General features: G+C 42.3%; 1 protein-coding gene across 1 annotated transcript in view; it reads left to right on the forward strand.

Annotated features, from left to right (window-relative positions):
• The first annotated feature begins 9,058 nt into the window (after window positions 1–9,058).
• Window positions 9,059–21,748, forward strand: part of LOC112231110 (protein mono-ADP-ribosyltransferase PARP14) — a 28,828-nt gene continuing 16,138 nt past the window's right edge. The window contains exons 1-2 of the mRNA XM_042310969.1: window positions 9,059–9,325; window positions 9,491–9,606. Of these exons, the coding sequence (XP_042166903.1) occupies window positions 9,142–9,325; window positions 9,491–9,606 (300 nt within the window). The 5' untranslated portion in view covers window positions 9,059–9,141. The remainder of the gene's footprint in view (window positions 9,326–9,490; window positions 9,607–21,748) is intronic.

Below are 21,748 nucleotides of genomic sequence, written 5' to 3' on the forward strand. Positions count from 1 at the left end.
ACCGTTACCGGGGCCGGGCTGCGTCCGAAGGGCCGCCATCACATCCTCCTCTAACCTCCATGTAACGGCTCCCACGACAAGGTTCTGGGGAAGAATCATCTCAGTCTTGGCCCCACTCTCATCCGTCTTGGAGAACATCCGGGACAAGGCGTCCGCTTTGCCGTTCTTCGACCCAGGTCGGAACGTCAGGGAAAAATTGAAGCGTCCAAAAAACAAAGCCCACCTGGCCTGACGGGAGTTGAGACGTTTAGCCGATTGCACGTAAGCCAGATTCTTGTGGTCAGTCCAGACCACAAACGGTTGCTCCGCTCCCTCCAACCAGTGACGCCACTCCTCCAAGGCAAGCTTCACAGCGAGAAGCTCCCGGTTACCCACATCGTAGTTTCTCTCAGCTGGTGAAAGACGACAAGAGTAGAAGGCGCAGGGATGGAGTTTACCGTCAGTGGAGCTACGCTGGGACAGGATGGCGCCCACCCCCACATCAGACGCGTCCACCTCAACAACAAACTGACGGGAAGTGTCAGGTTGAGAGAGAATCGGCGCGTTGGTGAATCGGCTCTTCAAGTTCAGAAATGCTCGGTCTGCCTCAGGAGTCCAACAGAAAATTCTGGTGCACGACGTCAGAGCAGTTAAAGGGGCGGCCACCTGGCTGTAATCACGGATAAACCTCCGATAGAAGTTCGCAAATCCCAGGAATCTCTGGAGCTGCAATCTCGTACCGGGCCGGGCCCAATCCCGAACCGCCCGAACCTTCTCTTGGTCCATCTTGATCTCACCCCTGGAGATGATGTACCTGAGGAAGGATGTAGTGTGGGCGTGAAAATCACACTTCTCTGCCTTCACAAACAGACGGTTCTCCAATAACCGCTGCAGGACCTGCTTAACATGCTGGATGTGGCTGGAAAGCTCCTTGGAGAAAATCAGGATGTCATCCAGGTAAACGAACACAAACAGACCGATCATATCCCTCAGCACGTCATTCACCAAACCTTGGAACACTGCTGGGGCGTTGGAAAGTCCAAACGGCATCACCTGGTACTCGAAATGTCCCATAGGTGTATTGAATCCAGTCACCCACTCGTCCCCCTCTTTGATCCGAACCAGATGATACGCATTGCGTAGATCAAGCTTCGTAAACACAGTAGCACCCTGTAAAGAATCGAAAGCGGAGCTCATCAAGGGCAAGGGGTACTTGTTCTTGACCGTAATATCATTCAACCCCCGATAATCAATACATGGTCGAAGAGAGCCATCCTTCTTACTCACAAAAAATCCAGCTCCCAGGGGTGATGACGAGGGACGAATGAGACCTGCAGCAAGAGACTCCTTTATGTAGGTCTCCAGGGCTTCCCGCTCAGGTCGAGAAATACTGTATAACCGTCCCTTGGGAAAGGCAGCTCCAGGGAACAGCTTAATTGTACAATCATAAGGTCGGTGGGGAGGAAGTGACTGAGCTTTCTGCTTACTGAACACCTCACCCAACTCGTGATATGTTTCAGGAACCAGGGACAAATCAGGAGGAGCAGACTCACTGACCCGACTGGGGACAGCATGAGAACAGGCAGTCCTGAGGCAGTTAGCATGGCACTCAATGCTCCAACTAGTTACCTTACCAGTCACCCAATCGAACGAAGGATTGTGTTCTCTTAGCCAGGGGTATCCAAGAACCAGAGGAACATGGGGGGAAGGCAAAATGAAAAAAGAAATAACCTCTGAATGATTCCCCGACAACAACATCTTAACCGGTTCAGTCCTCATAGTGATCTGTGCCAGACTACTGCCGTTCAGAGTGGTTGCTTCAATGGCTTCCGGTAATTGCTCCTTGGAAAGCCCCAGCTGTTCCACTAAGTCGGCATCAATGAAGCTGTCATCGGGACCTGAATCGATGAAAGCGTTAATCGCTAAACTCTGATTCTTATTTATGAGGGTAGCAGGAAAACAAGGTCTGACAGGGCTCTTGAGAGGTTGAAACTGGCTCGCTAACAAACCTCCCAAACTTAACGAGCCGAGCAGTTTAACGGGCGCTGAGGACAAACGGAGATGTAATGTCCCGAGCTACCACAGTAGAGGCAGCTGTTGGTCTCACGTCTACGTTGGCGCTCGTCCTTAGTTAACCCGTGCCGCCCCACTTGCATAGGTTCAGGATCTGGCGGCAGGACTCCTCCACTAATCCCGTGTGAGGGAAAATGATCAACCCGCCCTGGTCCACTTCCTGACCCGAATGGTAACCGAGTCTCAGATTGATTAGATGGACACCACTGCTTCTCCCTCCTTCTCTCTCGGACTCTATTATCTACCCGAATAGCTAAGGTGACCAAACTATCTAGGTCACTAGGCTCTGGATAGGAGATCAGCTCGTCCTTGAGTTGCTCCGACAACCCCTGGTAAAAAACCGCTTGTAGTGATTCCTCATTCCAACCACTCTCCACAGCCAATGTCCTGAATTCTATCACAAAGTCTGCCACACTGCGAGCTCCTTGGCGAAGAGAGAACAAACGTTTAGCTGCGTCCTTACCTCGGACTGGATGGTCAAAAAGCTTTCTCATCTCTGCCGTGAAACCCTGGTATGACGTCATGCATGTGTCCCGTCGTTCCCAAACAGCTGAAGCCCATTCCAGAGCTCTACCACGCAGCAGCTCAATAACAAAAGCTATCCTAGCCTTATCTGTGGCGTAAGAGTAGGGCTGCAGATCAAAAACTAACCCACACTGTAAAAGAAATGAACGGCATCCTCCCAGATCTCCCTCGTACTTCTCCGGTGTAGGAACCTTGGGCTCACGGAAGGAACCCGCTCCCGAATCGGCAGGTGATATGGGTGAAACAGGTGGTGGATGATCCGCCGGCAACCTGAGCTGATCCTGGATACTCGTTAATCTATCCGATAAATTCCGGATTGAACCCGTTATCTCGTGTAGCGCCGTGTTGTGTTCTCCCAACATCTTCTCCTGCTGGGTATGACAAACGGAGTCCAGGTCCGCTGGGTTCATCACTGGCCGGATCGTTCTGTCAGGGTTTACCAGAATTGGACCCAGAAGCAGACCAGGACAAGGTGAGTATAAAGATGGTGAGTATTTATTAATTAATGAGAACGTGGAGGTAGATAGTTCTGGGTGGAGGAGCGGGCAGCGGAGGTGGGTTGATGGGAGTGGATAGGCAGATCCAATGGATAACAACACACTGGCGACGAGCAGACAGGGATGGGGTATGGGTTCCGGGTGAATGGCTGTAGACAAAACAAACGGCGGTAAGTTAAAGGCAAGCAAGACGTACAAAACAATAAAACAAAACAAAACAAACTCTATAAACTGGAGGCTGGTTCGTGGGCACAACATACTGTTCATGGCTAACGATCCGGCAGGGAATGGATGTCAGGTCAGAGCTTTTGAAGGGGAGAGGTGATGATCAGGACAGGTGTGCAGATTACTGATGGGATACAGGTGCGGGTGAACATCGATCTCCCAACAAGCTAATTCGCCCGGCAACCAGACAGGGTGCGTTCCAGGACACCGGAAACACACTCCAGGACAGAAACACAGGCAAACACAGACTCAGGAAGCGGGATTCGTGACAAATAGAAGTGGTGTTATCACATCAACAACCAACAAAATCTTTCAGAATGCACCTGTTTTCAGTGTACATGTACACAGATTATATTACAATTTTTTTTTGTCTTATTTATTTATTTTGTTCTTTAGTAAATAGGAAAGTCAGCAGTGTGTTAGTCCTAGAAACATTAACTCAATAGTTGTTTAATTTTTGTGAAACCTTGAAATGTACATAATGAGAAGTGATTTTATTATTTGGGTAATTGTATCAAATATATATAATTTATATCAAAATGTACACCAGATATATATAATTTGTACTCTTATAAACTGTTTTCATCACTGCCTTGCAAACCAATTATTGTATGTTTGAATTAGCGCTCATATGAACTGTTTTCATCACAAATCTGTCAATCAACCAAATGTTTTTCTTTAAACCCATCTTTGCATCAGTCTAAAAAAAAATAAGACCAATCAATGCATATGGCGAAGCACAGCATCTAGGAAACACTCCCTAGAAGTCATAAATGTAGAATTTCAACTAGAGCTGAACCATGCTCCGAGGGCTTTGCTGAGTGCACATTTAAGACTACATGAGCCCCTTATTGCTTTTCAAGATGTTCCAACATTCATAGATGACCAGCAGGGTCCGATAATAACCAGGGTGGCTATAGAGGGGGCAAAAGTTCAACACTCAGGAGTAAATGTCATGTAATTTGTCTTTTTGAGAGAGAGAGAGAGAGAGAGAGAGAGAGGATCTATTATATAAAGTTATCACAGATGCACACTATGTAACACACTATATTAATAATTCCCAAAAACTTTGCAACGTTGTTAAACATTTGTAACTTTGGTATACATCAACAGATGTAGTAGAAAGAGAGCAAGAGCGAGAGCGAGAGAGAGAGAGAGAGAGAGAGAGAGAGAGAGAGAGTAATATTACACAGTTTAATAACAGACGTCACACACACACAGACGTGGCTTTATAGTTGTTCATAGTTTTTTATCATAGATTGATCGTAGTTTGTCATAGTTTCTAATTATAGTTTCTAATCATAGTTTGAACATAGTTGGCCATAGTTTCTAATCATAGTTTCGAATCATATTTTCTAGCCTGAGATGTTTTGATATAATAAGAGGGTTGAAAAGAACCTAAGAGGGCAGAAGCTATTTTCTACACACATTATAAAGAAAAACAATGGCTCATGCTCAATGGATAAATAGCCTTCATATTTTTAAAACATAGATGTCAATGAAAACAATTAATACATATCAGTCCTAAATAATATATATCTATATACAAAGATCACATTGAATATTCAACTCACCTTCAAAAAGCGCCTTGAGGAAGAAAAGACCCCCAAATTACCTTTGAGCTATTCGGTCTTCAGGATGATCTGGGATGATAGCTGTTGGAGAGGGGAAGGGCAGTTGAGTGAGCTGGGGCCTTTTATGGCCCTGCCTCTGGGAGCCTATCAGCTTGTGACATGATGAGAGAGTGAAAGAGAGATTCTAAATGTATTTTGTTCATAGAAATAATGTTTTCAGTATGTTTCTCTCTCTGGTTTTAACCTGATACAACCACACATACACCAACTTGGTGAGAGACAGAGAGGGCCAGAGGAATAGAGATTTCATTCATTAAAGGTAAATTATTTTTAATGCTCCTTATTTTCTTCAAAAGTGTTAATACCGAAATGCATACATATTGCAAATATTATTTGGTTGTAGGAAAGATTCTAAATGTATTTTGCTCATAGAGAAAAACCCTTGGGGCTGTGCCCTCTCTGTCTCCTAGCGTGTAACCTGACACCCTGAGTGAGTGAGTGAGTGAGTGAGTGAGTGAGTGAGTGAGTGAGTGAGTGAGTGAGTGAGTGAGTGAGTGAGTGAGTGAGTGAGTGAGTGAGTGAGTCGGTCACCCTTTGAGGAGAGACAGAGGGCCAGAGTAAGAGATATTTCATTCAATGAAGGTAAATACCATTTATTTTAAAATCTTTAGTACCAAAAAGCATACATATTGCAGTTATTATTAAACAATACTACACATTACTACACAATACATGTTTAAATTCCTTTCTTAGAGAAAAACAAGGCATTGGGAAGGGCCAACACCCCCATCAGTCTCCAAATCCCCATCTTAAAGCTGTGAGAGCCTCAGACATTGTATCTTCCACACTGGATCTCCAGGGCTTTACAGGTGTTTGTATGTTTTCTTTTCCATGATAGAACAACCTTCTCGCAGTTAATCCCAAATTATGTCTTGAGGACAGAAGTTCACAATGGTGTAAAAACTGCTGCACTTGTTTCAACATATCAAGCACACCATTAAAACAATCAGGTGAATCACAAAGAACGGCATCGATGGTTTTGTCATTGTCACCCAGACATGAAGGACACAATATACCTAGACTTGTTCTAGGAGACATGTTTTCTGTAGTTTTCTGTGGTTGATCTGTGTTAGACTTGTTATAGGACAAGTCTAACAATTAATTATACTCAGGCAGACCGACCCCGGAAATGACTTTTTCATTCTACAAGGGGTCACAAGCTCACTACCGAGCAGCTCCATAAGTTCACTAGAAAAATTCCCAACTGTTTCACATTTTTCAAACAGTTCAAACTCAGGACTCCCCCATTCACTACAAACATTCCCAACTGTTTTTTAAAATTTTTAAATGTTATATTTCACTTTTATTTAACCAAGTAGGCTAGTTGAGAACAAGTTCTCACTTACAACTGCGACCTGGCCAAGATAAAGCAAAGCAGTGTGACACAAACAACAACACAGAGTAACACATGGAATAAACAAGCGTACAGTACAATAACACAATTGAAAAAAATAAAGTCTAAATGCAGTGTGTGCAAATGGCGTGAGGAGGTAGGCAATAAATAGGCCATGGTAGCGAAGTCATTACAATTAAGCAGATTAACACTGGAGTGATAAATGTGCAGATGATGATGTGCAAGCAAAGATACTGGTGTGCAAAAGAGCAGAAAAGTAAACAAAAACAATATGGGGATGATGTAGGTAGATTGGGTGGGCTATTTACAGATGGACTATGTACAGCTGCAGTGATCGGTTAACTGCTCAGATAGCTGATGTTTAAAGTTAGTGAGGGAAATATAAGTCTCCAGCTGAAAATGTTTCACATTTTTTCAAACACATTTTCTTTCAGTTCAACAAGGTCACTACACATCAATCATCAGGCCATTACTTTTTATTGCAAACATTTCCTTTACTTTGAAGAGACAGATGCACTATCATGTTACATAAGCACACCCTAAATAGCATGAGGACATCCTGTCAAGGGCATAAACATAAGACACAGAAATAAGTAATCGATCACTTTCTGACACATATCGTCTACTATATTCTCTCTCTCTCAGCTTTCCAAGAAAACAAAAATGTTGACATTTATGGTCTGTTTACATATACACTGAGCATACAAAACATTAAGGACACCTGCTCTTTCCATGACATGGACTGACCAGATGAATCCAGGTGAAAGCTATGATCCCTTATTGATGTCACTTGTTAAATTCACTTCAATCAGTGTAGATGAAGGGTAGGAGAACGGTTAAAGAAGGATTTTAAGCCTTGTGACAATTGAGACATGGAGTGTGTATGTGTGCAATTCAGAGGGTAATTGGGCTAAACTAAATATTTAAATGCCTTTGAACAGGGTATGGTAGTATGTGGCAGGTGCATCAGTTTGAGTGTGTCAAGAAACACAGAGAGAGGAAGATATACTCATGACACCTTCCCCCTTCCTGTATCTCTGTTTCTATCTCACCCCTTTTCCCCCCATTTTTATCTCCCCCTACACATCCGTCTGTACTGCAGCATAAGTGTGAATGATAGCATGCGGAATGTGAAGAGAGCGGTAATGCAGGGAATTGGAGCCCCCACCCGCCCAACAGAAACAAAACTATAAAAAGAGGAGACCAAAAACTAATAAGAGCCACAGCTTCAATCCATGGAGTCAGGAGGACTAAAGAAACAGTATTAAACAGTATTAAAAACTACAACAGGACAGGCAGAAATGAGTGGAAAAGTAATTTATCTCTGAAACACCTAGCAGAAAATCAAAACTCTGCCGCAATATCACAATATACTTTCTTCAGGCTCCGCTTGTTTACTCTCCCTCTGTCCTTCTTGTCTGGCTTCCGGAGAAGTACACAGTATCAATCTTTCTGGATTTAGAAATTATTTGAGATCAATTTCTTTCCCACACTTCTCTGTAGGAGTGTGTGTACATGTTGTATTTTCTCTGATGCAGTGTTGGTATTTTTAACATATTATAAACTATGGGAGTAATAAAGGTTTGCTGTGCATTTTATTCACGTGATAAATAAAGCTTCAATCTACAGGATTTATCTGATCTGTACAGACTCTGTTTTACTCTAAAACGTTTTACCTCGAATGACAGTCAGGTCAACAGATCGGAAAAGACAAGATGGAGACAGACAGAGAGATGGATAAAGACAACAGACGGGTAGAGAAGTAGAGGAAATGTCTACAAAATAGATTTTGTGTTTGTCAACTGAGGTACAGTGTATTAAGATCTTTCCCAGTTGAGCTATTCAACTTGTTTTCCATCATATTTTTCCATCATATTTCCTCTCTTTTGAGGATATTACAAATATTAGAAGCTTTAATGATGCTTCAATTTGGAGACAGCTAACAGCCCCACCCCAGCCTTTAACCCATGCTGTCCCTCCCTCCACTGTGCGTCATCGGGTAATCCTACACCTGTGACTCAACAGACTACAGAATGTTTACCGCCAGGAGAATGCAGTCTGTCAGCATACAGTATCTGTCAGTGTCCTGAGCAGCAACTGCCCCACCTCATCCTTAGCCCATGCTGTCCCTCCCTCCCCTGTGCCATATTTCCCTCTGTGCCTCATCGGGTAGTCCTACACCTGTGACTCAAACAGTCTGTGACCACAGACTGTTTACTGCCAGGAAAATGAGTGCAGTGCACCAGTTAACTAGTGTAGCAAATTTGGGGGGGGGGGGGTACCCCTGATCAGGACTCGAACCTGGATCCAGCGACTGTCAATCTGTCTTTCTGTGTAAGGGCCCATGGAAAGAGAATGATTTACACACAGAGAGACAGAAAGAGGATTCCCTCATTGCTCCAGCTCTCAGAAAATTCTAGCAAAGGCATTATCTGAGGCATAGTGTCATCTGCTGTTGAACATGTGTACCTTCCTCCTGTAAGGTCCTGTCCATTGGGACATCTTGCCTATGTCTGTCTGTGATCACGTTCACTCTCCCCAAGAGCATTAACTAACAATCATTATTTTTGTTAATGGTTAAGCAAGTGAAAATATAATGAATATACATCGTTTTCATTCGCCATTTTGTTTTAAACAACATGTTCTTAAACACATTACTTGAGAAAGTATAGGCTAATAGGTTTATATACCCCACTGCCTACCCATATAAGGCGCGGTTATATGATCAGTAGGTCCACTGTACACACGATTTCCTCGTCAACCGAGGCTGAAACGAAAGTGAAACAGTGGATGCAGTGAAAGAATAGGACGACGCGTTTCATACCCAAACAGTATTCGCATGAGGGGTGAAACGATGGATGAATATCCTTATCCCATCACTATAGACGTGAGTTGGACAAACTCTGTCTCTAAAGGGATACAGAACAAGCTTCAGATTTATTTTCAAAGTAAAAAGAAGTCGAGTGGAGGGGACTGCTTGGTGCACTACGAGGATCAACGCTCCACTAGCGCAACTGTTTATTTCAAATCTGAGGATGGTAAAGTAGATCACCACGGATGACGATTTGCATCGTACAGTTGTCATTTTATAGCCTACTGTAGGATATCATAATAGTGAAATAGTGTTAACCATACAAATGTAAATATGTACAAGTGACTTCCAGTAAAGTGATGTGTGCATGATGTCGCATTTGTCTCCACAGTCAGGGAAAGGGTTCTATCGAGAGATAACCATGAAATTACTGTAGACAATGAAACTGTGAAGTTGCGCTTGTCATCATCATCGGGGGAAAATCTGAAAGAGGATTGCACTCTGTCGGTGAGTAGTTCATGTCAGTGGTTCCCAAACCTTTTATAGTCCTGTACTCCTTCAAACATTCAACCTCCAGCTGAGGACCCCCTTTAGCACCAGGGTCAACGCAATCTCAAATGCTGTTTTTTTGTAAGCCTGCCACACGCACACTATATGATACATTTATTAAACATAAGAATAGGTATGAGTTTTTGTCACAACTCGGATCGTGAGAAGTGACAAAGAGCTCTTAAAGGACCAGGGCACAAATAATAATAAAATAATCAATAATTTTGCTCTTTATTTTACCATCTTAAAACCTTATTTGTTCATCGAACATTCGGAATAACTCACCACAAGTTAATGAGAAGGGTGTGCTTGAAAATATGCAAATAACTCTGCAATGTTGGGTTGTATTGGAGAGAGTCTCAGTCTTAAATAATTTTCCACACAAAGTCTGTGCCTGTATTTAGTTTTCATGCTACCTAGGGCCGAGAATCAACTCTCACATAGGTACATGGTTGCAAAGTGCATCAGTGTCTTAACAGCACAATTTGCCAAGGCAGGATACTCTGAGCGCAGCCCAATCCAGATATCTGGCATTGGCTTCTGATTAAATAAAATGTTCACAAAACCGCTTGTTGCAATTTCAATGAAAGCTCTCAGTTGTTTGTGTCATCAGTTTCGGGAAAGTACCTGTGTAATTGCGCACCCAACTCACTCAGTTGCTTCCCTATATCACATTTGACATTGTCCGTAAGCTTGAGTTCATTTGCACACAAAAAGTCATACAATGATGGAAAGACCTGTGTGTTGTCCTTGTTAATGCAGACAGAGAAGATGTAACGGTTTTCTTGACTTGAACGAGAGGCGGACCAAAGCGCAGCGTGGTTATTTTGATTCATGTTTAATAAAGCGCTTCACATGAACAAACTAACAAGAACCGTGAAAACCCAAACCAGTCCTATCTGGTGCAAACACAGAGACAGGAACAATCACCCACAAACACACAGTGAAACCCAGGCTACCTAAGTATGATTCTCAATCAGAGACAACTAATGACACCTGCCTCTGATTGAGAACCATACTAGGCCGAAACATAGAAATACCCAAAACATAGAAAAACAAACATAGACTGCCCACCCAACTCACACCCTGACCATACTAAATAAATACAAAACAAAGGAAATAAAGGTCAGAACGTGACAGAAGAGCTCCAATTTCTTAATCATAGCCTCAATTTTGTCCGGCACATTGAATATAGTTGCGGAGAGTCCCTGTAATCCTAGATTCAGATCATTAAGGCGATAACAAACATCACTCAGATAGGCCAGTCGTGTGAGAAATTCATCATCATGCAAGCGGTCAGACAAGTGAAAATTATGGTCAGTAAAGAACATTTTAAGCTCGTCTCTCAATTCAAAAAAACTTGTCAATACTTTGCCACCTGATAACCAGCGCACATACACTGTATGTTGTAAAAGCATTACATGGTTAGTTAGATGAGAGTTCAGGGGCCTTGCTTTAACAAAGTAAAAACGTTTCAAGCTGTCAGGCATTCCCTTCTCAGTGGATTCTGCAGTGGACCCAAGTGGCGTCGGGAGCGACTGCTTGCACGCGCGTTACCACTCCGCTATGTCTCCCTGTCATGGCTTTTACGCCATCAGTACAGATTCCAACATGAGCAGCAGCTTCGTTTGGCTCCATACGGACCGTGAGTGGAATTCCCACGAGAGAGTAACGGTTAATGTGATTGAATGTTAGTTATTTGACTAGGCTACCTGTATTTGACATTGTGTTGTTATTTCGCTGAACAGTAGACGGTTTAATTTTATTTTTGGCAGTGAAACGAGTCTACTTAGGCGAGAGAAAAAAACTCACCCAAATGTATAGCTCCATTTGGAAAATATAAATGGACTGTTTGAAAATGTAAAAAAATATTAAATAAAAAAAAGATGTGCGTGTGTATGTCTGTATATATATATATACAGTGGGGCAAAAAAAGTATTTAGTCAGCCACCAATTGTGCAAGTTCTCCCACTTAAAAAGATGAGAAAGGCCTGTAATTTTCATCATAGGTACACTTCAACTATGACAGACAAAATGAGAAAAAAAATCCAGAAAATCACATTGTAGGATTTTTAATGAATTTATTTGCAAATTATGGTGGAAAATAAGTATTTGGTCACCTACAAACAAGGAAGATTTCTGGCTCTCACAGACCTGTAACTTCTTCTTTAAGAGGCTCCTTTGTCCTCCCCTCGTTACCTGTATTAATGGCACCTGTTTGAACTTGTTATCAGTATAAAAGACACCTGTCCACAATCTCAAACAGTCACACTCCAAACTCCACTATGGCCAAAACCAAAGAGCTGTCAAAGGACACCAGAAACAAAATTGTAGACCTGCACCAGGCTGGGAAGACTGAATCTGAAATAGGTAAGCAGCTTGGTTTGAAGAAATCAACTGTGGGAGCAATTATTAGGAAATGGAAGACATACAAGACCACTGATAATCTTCCTCGATCTGGGGCTCCACGCAAGATCTCACCCTGTGTGGTCAAAATGATCACAAGAACGGTGAGCAAAAATCCCAGAACCACACGGGGGGACCTAGTGAATGACCTGCAGAGAGCTGGGACCAAAGTAACAAAGCCTACCATCAGTAACACACTACGCCGCCAGGGACTCAAATCCTGCAGTGCCAGACGTGTCCCCCTGCTTAAGCCAGTACATGAAGTTTGCTTGAGAGCATTTGGATGATCCAGAAGAAGATTGGGTGAATGTCATATGGTCAGATGAAACCAAAATAGAACTTTTTGGTAAAAACTCAACTCGTCGTGTTTGGAGGACAAAGAATGCTGAGTTGCAATCCAAAGAACACCATACCTACTGTGAAGCATGGGGGTGGAAACATCATGCTTTGGGGCTGTTCTTCTTCAAAGGGACCAGGACTGATCCGTGTAAAGGAAAGAATGAATGGGGCCATGTATCGTGAGATTTTGAGTGAAAACCTCCTTCCATCAACAAGGGCATTGAAGATGAAATGTGGCTGGGTCTTTCAGCATGACAATGATCCCAAACACACCGCTCGGGCAACGAAGGAGTGGCTTCGTAAGAAGCATTTCAAGGTCCTGGAGTGGCCTAGCCAGTCTCCAGACCTGAACCCAATAGAAAATCTTTGGAGGGAGCTGAAAGTCCGTATTGCCCAGCGACAGCCCCCGAAACCTGAAGGATCTGGAGAAGGTCTGTATGGGGGAGTGGGCCAAAATCCCTGCTGCAGTGTGTGTAAACCTGGTGAAGAACTAGAGGAAACGTATGATCTCTGTAATTGCAACAAAGGTTTCTGTACCAAATATTAAGTTCTGCTTTTCTGATGTATCAAAAAATTAATTACTTAAAAATCATGCAATGTGATTTTCTCGATTTTTGTTTTAGATTCCGTCTCTCACATTTGAAGTGTACCTATGATAAAAAATTATAGACCTCTACATGCTTTGTAAGTAGGAAAACCTGCAAAATTGGCAGTGTATCAAATACTTGTTCAAGCTCCAAACTGTTTCGTGAGCGAATTAGAAACGATGATGTTACATACAATTCGCCTTGTATTTTGTTTCAATCAAAGCATAGGCTGTTTCCTGCTTGGTGGCGTGAGCTGTTGAGTTTTGGCCTCATTAGAACTAAAAACATTGACATTTAGCTTCACTGAGCATCCTAAAAGAAAAGACTGAGGTGTTTATGGTGTAATAGTAATTTAGTCCAACTACTAATCCTAGAGTATAACTGATCCCCAAAAATGGAGGAGGCAGGTGGCAGCGGGAGGAGGTAGGGAACTGGTCTGTCTGCCCAATATAAAGGATCAAAACTGGCGGAGGAATAAAAATAGGAAAGTAGGAAAGTATACCAGTTTCATTTGAGGACCATAATGTTGACAACTGTGCCATACAGATTGCAAAATAGTTGGAAAGAGATTTTTGATGTACTGATTCCATGGTATATGAGTTGATATAAAAAAAACAAGATTCAAGACTTCGTGCTTTTCCGATAAAATTATTATATACAATTTTTGCCACCATCAAAATTTTGAAAAATCGGGGCATAAAATTATGGAAGCTCTGCAGATTTTGTTGTGAGGATACAGAATCAATAGACCATTTATTTTGGTATTGCCCACAGGTACTCTGTTTCTGGTCTCGGGTTCAGGAATGTCTGAAAATGCAATCTGTGGCATTGATCTAAAATTGACCCTAGCAAAAGTACTGTTAGGAGATCTGGAGAGACCGGGTCAGTCAATTACTAATATACTAATACTCTTTGTAAAAATATTTATCTTCAACTCGCAATCCGTGGATTCTATTCGATTAGAAAGATTGAAATTGTACGTTAAACATCACAGAATAGTTGACAGATAGTCAAAATAAAACATAATAATAAGTACATTTATGACACTGAGGGGCAGTGTTTTTACAGCTAATGTTGGTTTGCCTGAGGCTGATGCCATACAGGTGTTTGTTCACATGCATATACACACATTCTCATTCAAATAAATGCATACAAGAACATGCACATACATGTAATAGTGGCAGATGGAGCATGAAAATGTGAAGGAAAAAAAACAATATATATATGGAAAAAAAAATGTGAATCACATTTTTATTTGGCGTATCCCTGACAGCACGTACCTCTGGGGGTAAAAAGTTCATTCGAGTTACCTCTTCATTAATTCATCTGCCCCCCTTCCCCCTTCATAAATAACATAATGTAAAAAAGTAGATTTTCAGCCCAGGCCTGATATTCTAACATGCTGACCAGTCTGACTGCCCATCCGCATGCTGATTTTTGTCCACCCACATCAGACTTTAATGTAGGAGAATATAACACATTGGATCTGGTAAAATATAATACAAACAAAAAAACATATGTTTTCTATTTTTTTCCCCAATCATCTTTGAAATGCAAGAGAAAGGTCATACATTCAAATAGAATTGTAGGTGTAACTTAGATGTTGTCCACAAGATGGCAGCAGTGTGTGTGCAAAGTTTCAGACTGATCCAGTGAAGAATTACATTACTACAAAACATTTTGTATGAAGTCTGCCAGGAGTTTGCCTAAATGTGCCGAATTGGTACATTTATAAGTATTTTTAAGTACATAACTATAGAGAACATGCAAAAATGCTATTGTAATAAAAAAGTTTACACACTCCCAGGAATGTTATACATGATGGATCATTAGCTTCCCTACAGAAAATACACTAAGCTTCCCACATCTAGATAGCCGGGCGGGGGATGTGGAGCCAGAGACAGCAGTGGTGTCAAACTGTAGAACCAGTTCCTACATTTGAAAATAAAGGTTTAGGGATACCAATCCCATAGTGGATAACGTGCATTACCACCAACTGGACTGGAGTCTGGACCTCAGTTCATCTTTCAATCACCCACATGGGGATAGGCTCCTAAAAATCAATAAGGAGATGGGGGAGGCGGGACTTCCAGCACGTCAAGTGTCACAAATAGAACCAAGTTATATTTTAGCGCCTGTCTACGCAGCCACTTGTGAGTAGTGTGGGTGCAATGATTGAAGAACATGTATGTGTACATTTATTTTGCAAAGCTTGCGCACACTACTCGAGCGGTGTGGTCAGCATGTAACATGCTAACCAGACCGCTTGCGCAAGTTCGTCCACCATCGATCACATGTTGATTTTGTCCACCCACACCAGACGCGATCAGGACACGCAGGTTGAAATATCAAAATGAACTCTGAACCAAATCAAACCAAATATTTTTTTATTTGAAATGCTCCAACAGTGCAGTAGTATCTAAAAACGATTCACAACAATACACATCAATCTAAAAGTAGAAGAATGGAGTTAAGAAATATATAAATATTAGTTTGAGCAATGTCGGAGTGGCATTGACTAAAATACAGTAGAATCAAATACAGTATATACCAGAGGTATGGTCTCGAGGCACATAACTTGGACTCAAGTCAGACTCGAGTCACAAATATGATGACTTGCAACTCGACTTTGACACGAATGACTCGCGACTTAACTTGGACTTGAGCCTTTTGACTCGAACTGACTTGATACCCTCCCCAAGCCCAAATATGAAAAATGATGCTATTAAAAAAGTGTGCAGCACATCAACTTTTAATTTAACGGATTACAGTTTGAATCAGACAGCAGCCAATCAAATTATGCCAGCTGAGAAAAAGTTACGTGTGGCAGTGCAGAGGAATGTCGGCAAGTGAATTCAGATGGAGCCCTTGAAAAGATGATACCCCAAAAAATGTTGGATATAAAGACTACGCTGTATCAACAAAAACGGATTGCAACTTGCAAAACATGCGGGAAGATAATGACATACGGAGGCGCAACAACTTCCAACTTTGTTCGACATTTGAAGCTGCACAAAGAACGGTAAGTCGGGGCTAATATAGCCGACGGCTATATCATTCATAACTTTGCCAGTGTAGCATGTTGGCTAACGTAACGTTAAATCAATGAGCCTCCACACAGTCAGTCAGTGCGGGAACGTTATCATTGCACCCAAGATTGAGCTACAACTAGCTAGGCAGTTGGTAACCTAAATCCTGCCTGATGTTGCGGCTGTTCCTAAAGCCATTGACATATGTTAGCCTACTGTAACCACATTTTGTGTGTGTGTGTGTGTGTTAAGGTTGGGTGATTGTGTACAAGCCTACATCGCCCAATTGCACCCCATAGCGATCCTCGATAGTCGAGGGGGGTCTTTCTCATGGCTACCCATGTATTGCCATGGAAATATAACGTTTATTTGGAAAGTAATAAATATATTTTTAAAGCATTCATGATTTGTGTAAATGTAATATACTAACTATTAGTCTTGTTAAAAATATGAAATGGTATTACATTTGGTGAAGAGCACATTATGACTTGTTTAGGACTCAAAACTTAAAGTTTAGGACTTGAGACTTGACTTGATACTTCTCGGTCTTGACTTGAGACTTGACTCGTACTTGCCTGTCTTGGCTTGGGACTTGACTTGGGACTCGAGTGCTAAGACTTGAGACTTACTTGTGACTTGTAAAACAATGACTTGGTCCCACCTCTGGTATATAAACATATGAGATGAGTAAAGCAGTATGTAAACATTATTTCAACTCAAATCAAATTCTATTAGTCACATGTGCTGAATACAACCTTACAGTAAAATGCTTACTTACGAGCCCCTAACCAACAATGCAATTTTAAAAAATAAGAATAAGAGATAAAAGTAACAAGTAAGAGCAGCAGTGAAATAACAGTAGCGAGACTATATACAAGGGGATACTGATACAGAGTCAATGTGCGGGGGCACCGGTTATTTGAGGAGGTATATGTACATGTAGGTAGAGTTGATAAAGTGACTATGGAGAGATGACAACAGAGAGCAGTGGTGTGGGGTGGGGGGGGGCACTGCAAATAGTCTGGGTAGCCATTTGACCAGATCTTCAGGAGTCTTATGGCTTGGAGGTAGATGTTTAGAAGCCTCTTGGACCTAGACTTGGTGCTCCGGTACCACTTGCCGTGCGGTAGCAGAGAGAACAAGCTATGACTAGGGTGGCTGGAGTCTTTGACAATTTTTAGGGCCTTCCTCTGACACCGCCTGGTATAGAGGTCCTGGGTGGCAGGAAGCTTGGCCCCAGTGATGTACTGGGCTCTGTAGTACTACCCTCTGTAGTGCCTTGCGGTCGGAGGCCGAGCAGTTGCCATACCAGGCGGTAATGCAACCAGTCAGGATGCTCTCGATGGTGCAGCTGTAGAACCTTTTGAGGATCTGAGGACCCATGCCAAATCTTTTCAGTTTTGTCGTACCCTCTTCACGACGGTCTTGGTGTGCTAGGACCATGTTGGTTTGTTGGTGATGTGGACACCAAGGAACTTGAAGCGCTCAACCTGCTCCACTACAGCCCCGTTAATGAGAATGGGGGTTTGCTCGGTCCTCTTTTTCCTGTAGTCCACAATCATGTCCTTTGTCTTGATCACGTTGAGGGAGAGGTTGTAGTTCTGGTACCACATGGCCAGGTCTCTGACCTCCTCCCTATAGGCTGTCTCGTCGTTGTCGGTGATCCGGCCTACCACTGTTGTGTTATCGGCAAATTAAATGATGTTGGAGTTGTGCCTGGCCATGCAGTCATGAGTGAACAGGGAGTACAGGAGGGGACTGAGAACACACCCCTGAGGGGCCCCTATGTTGAGGAGCAGCGTGGCGGATGTGTTGTTACCTACCCTTACCACCTGGGGGGGCGGCCTGTCAGGAAGTCCAGGATCCAGTGGCGGAGGGAGGTGTTTAGTCCCGTCCTTAGCTTATTGATGAGCTTTTAGGCCTAAACAGTCATTTAAACATGATTAAAGTGACTAGTGTTGTATTATTAAAGAGGCCAGTGATTCCAAGTCTATGTATATAGGGCAGCAGCCTTCAAGGTGCATGGTTGCGTAACCGAGTGGAAGCCGGCTAGTAATGGCTATTTAACAGTCTTATGGCCTTAAGATAGAAGCTGTTTTTCAGTCTCTCGGTCCCAACTTTGATGCACCTGTACTGACCTCACCTTCTGGATGATAGCGGGCTGAACAGGTCGTTGATGTCCTTGATGATCTTTTTGGCCTTCCTGTGACATCGGGTGCTGTAGGTGTCCTGAAGGGCAGGTAGTTTGCCCCCGTTTATGCGTTGGGCAGACCGCACCACCTTCTGGAGTGCCTTGCGGTTGAGGGTGGGGCAGTTGCCGTACCAGGCGGTGATACAGCCCAACAGGATGCTCTCAATTGTGCATCTGTAAAAGTTTGTGAGGGTTTTAGGTGACAAACCAAATTTCTTCAGCCTCCTGAGGTTGAAGAGACGCTGTTGCACCTTCTTCACCACACTATCTTTTTGGGTGGACCATTTCAGATCGTCAGTGACGTGTACGCCTTCTGCACTGCGGGCCCGTCAATGTGGATAGGGGCATGCTCCCTCTGTTGTTTTCTGAAGTCCACGATTAGCTCGTTTTAAAAATATATATTTTTTTAACCTTTATCTAACTAGGCAAGTAAGTTAAGAACACATTCTTATTTTCAATGACGGCCTAGGAACAGTGGGTTAACTGCCTCGTTCAGGGGCAAAAAGGCGAAAGGCCTGTTTAGACTTCATCCTGTTATTTCACTGACAGATTTCCTGCGCATTCCCAACGGTAGGCTATGCCTTGTTATTGGACTACACTCCACAGCTAGGCTATTTTTTAAAAATAAATAAACTATTGATCCTCTGTGGCTAACCTTCTCATGGCTAGGCAATTCTGAATTATTTCATTTATTTCTGAGCACACAGCAGTAATTATATGACTTTGGCAGATGTATTTCAATTGATCAGGGGTGGTGCAGCTCCTCTAGAACCCTTCGCGATGCTATGATTCCATTAGGAAATAAAAAATGAAGTGCAACGCCGGAGGAGATGAGAGTTGCAGGCTCATGTCTATCTGGACTGAGAGATCATAGAAAGTGAATCTCATTCTAGTTCTGTGATAGATACATGGGCACCTTTCACACAACCATGGTCACGTTCGTTTAGAGAATGATTGGACCAAGGCGCAGCGTGCATAGAATTCCGCATGTTTAATAAATATGAAACTCAACAAACAAAATGAAATGTGACGTTCTGGGCTGCTCACAGGCAGCTACACAAAAACAAGATCCCACAATCTAAGGTGCGAAAAGGGCTGCCTAAGTATGATCCACAATCAGAGACAACGATAGACAGCTGCCTCAGATTGGGAACCATACCTGGCCAACAAAGAAATAGAAAAACTAGAATGCCCACCCAAATCACACCCCAACCTAACCAAATAGAGAAATAAAAAGTCTCTCTAAGGTCAGGGCGTAACACACGCGTTGGTCTCAAACATAAGTTACAATAACACTATGTTTACATCCACAGTAGTAATTTGATATTAAACTGATTATGGCAGTAGGCAGATTGTAATAGTCATGTAAACCCCTTACTCTGCTTATCTTAAACGGCGTAGCTTATCTTAAGCGGCGTATGGATGCTTAAACGGCGTAGCTTATCTTAAGCGGCGTATGGATGCTTAAACGGCGTAGCTTATCTTAAGCGGCGTATGGATGCTTAAACGGTGTAGCTTATCTTAAGCGGCGTATGGATGCTTAAACGGTGTAGCTTATCTTAAGCGGCGTATGGATGCTTAAACGGCGTAGCTTATCTTAAGCGGCGTATGGATGCTTAAACGGCGTATGGTCAAAATCGAAGTAAGCACGCGTCGATTAAAACACCTTTTTATCGTTGCAATCTTTTGAATTATTAGTAAATGTAAACACCTTAATCTGCAAACCAGCGGTATATTTGATTAATGGATGTGCTAGCAGCAAAGGAGCGAACCTACTGTAACTCTATAGCGCGAATTAAGTAAGTTTGGAACAACTGAATGTATGCGTCTTAGAAGTAGTTTTCACATACAAACTTTATATGTCTGAACTCAGAATCATATATGTTTGCCACAATTAACATGGTCAATGTGATCTACCATTCCAGTGTTTAATTGCTATATTGTAATTACTTCGCCACCATGGCCTATTTATTTCCTTAACTTACCACATTTGCACTCACTGTATATAGACTTTTTGTTTTCTTTTGTTCTACTGTATTATTGACTATGTTTTGTTTATTCCATGTGTTACTCTGTGTTGTTGTATGTGTCGAATTGCTATGCTTTATCTTGGCCAGGTCGCAGTTGCAAATGAGAACTTGTTCTCAACTAGCCTACCTGGTTAAATAAAGGTGAAATAAAATAATAATAATAATAATAATATATATTTTTTAAATGTGTTATTTTGATTGGCGATTTTATGCATTTATCAGAGTGCCATCAAATTGCCTGATTTCAGATGTAAACAGGATTATTAGGGAAATTCTTGCAAAGCATGTAAACATTTTATTCAAACCGTTATATTAATTTGATTATCTATAATAATCACATTATTGTGTGCATGAAACTGTTGAGCAAACCATAAACTCAGCCCGGCCCAACCCGAAACAACTCTTACATGCTGACCACACCGCTTGCATCGCGTGTGCAAGCGTTGCAAAATAAATGTACACATAAATGTTATTCAATCATTGCACCCACACTACTTGCACATCAACGAGCGTCTGTGTAGCCAAGTAGAATTTGGTTCTATTTGTGACTCATGACACACGGCAAGTCCTTCTTCTCCCATTTCCTCATTGGATTTTAGGAGCATATACCCACGTGGGTGATTGAAAGATGACCTGAGTTCCCACACTCCAGTCCAGTTGGTAGTGGTAATGCACCTTAAAGTTGGTTGCCAACTGCCATATAAAGTCAGAAAAAGAAGAAGCCTGAAGGAGGAGATATTACTAGAAACAAACACGGTTAACCCTTTTATCTGTGGATTAATTGTCGGAGTAGAGGACCTTGTGCATTTCAGGTAAAATAATAACTCAATGTTTATATCCCAGGACAAATGAGCTAGCAACAGGAAGCTAGCTAGCTAGCTAAATTGCCATAAATGTTTAATGCTTTTCGACCTGACCCCAAATTAATATAGTTACCAACAATGACGAGACAGGGAGGAGGTGAGGGCCCTGGGAGAGTGGTGCCAGGAAAATAACCTCTCACTCAACGCAAACAAAACAGCAGGGTAGCGGCATGGTAGCCTAGTGGTTACAGCGTTGGACTTCAACATTCAAACCTCTGAGCTGACAAGGTACAAATCTTTCATTCTGCCCCTGAACAGGCAGTTAACCCACTGTTCCTAGGCCGTCATTGAAAATAAGAATAGGTATTAAGGTATTAAAAATTTATATACATATATATTTATTTTTTTAATCGGCGCCCCAAAATACCGATTTCCGATTGTTATGAAAACTTGAAATCGGCCCTAATTAATTGGCCATTCCGATTAATCGGTCGACCTCTGACCTTGACTTTGTTGTCCTTAAGCCATTTTGCCACAACTTTGGAAGAATGCTTTTGGTCATTGTCCATTTGGAAGACCCATTTGCGACCAAGCTTTAACTTCCTGACTTATGTCTTGAGATGTTGCTTCAAAAGATCTACATAATTTTCCTACATCATGATGCCATCTATTTTGTGAAGTGCACTAGTCCCTCCTTCAGCAAAGCACCCCCACA

The sequence above is a fragment of the Oncorhynchus tshawytscha genome, linkage group LG33, assembly GCF_018296145.1.
Source record: "Oncorhynchus tshawytscha isolate Ot180627B linkage group LG33, Otsh_v2.0, whole genome shotgun sequence".
NCBI classification, from domain to species: Eukaryota; Metazoa; Chordata; class Actinopteri; order Salmoniformes; family Salmonidae; genus Oncorhynchus; species Oncorhynchus tshawytscha.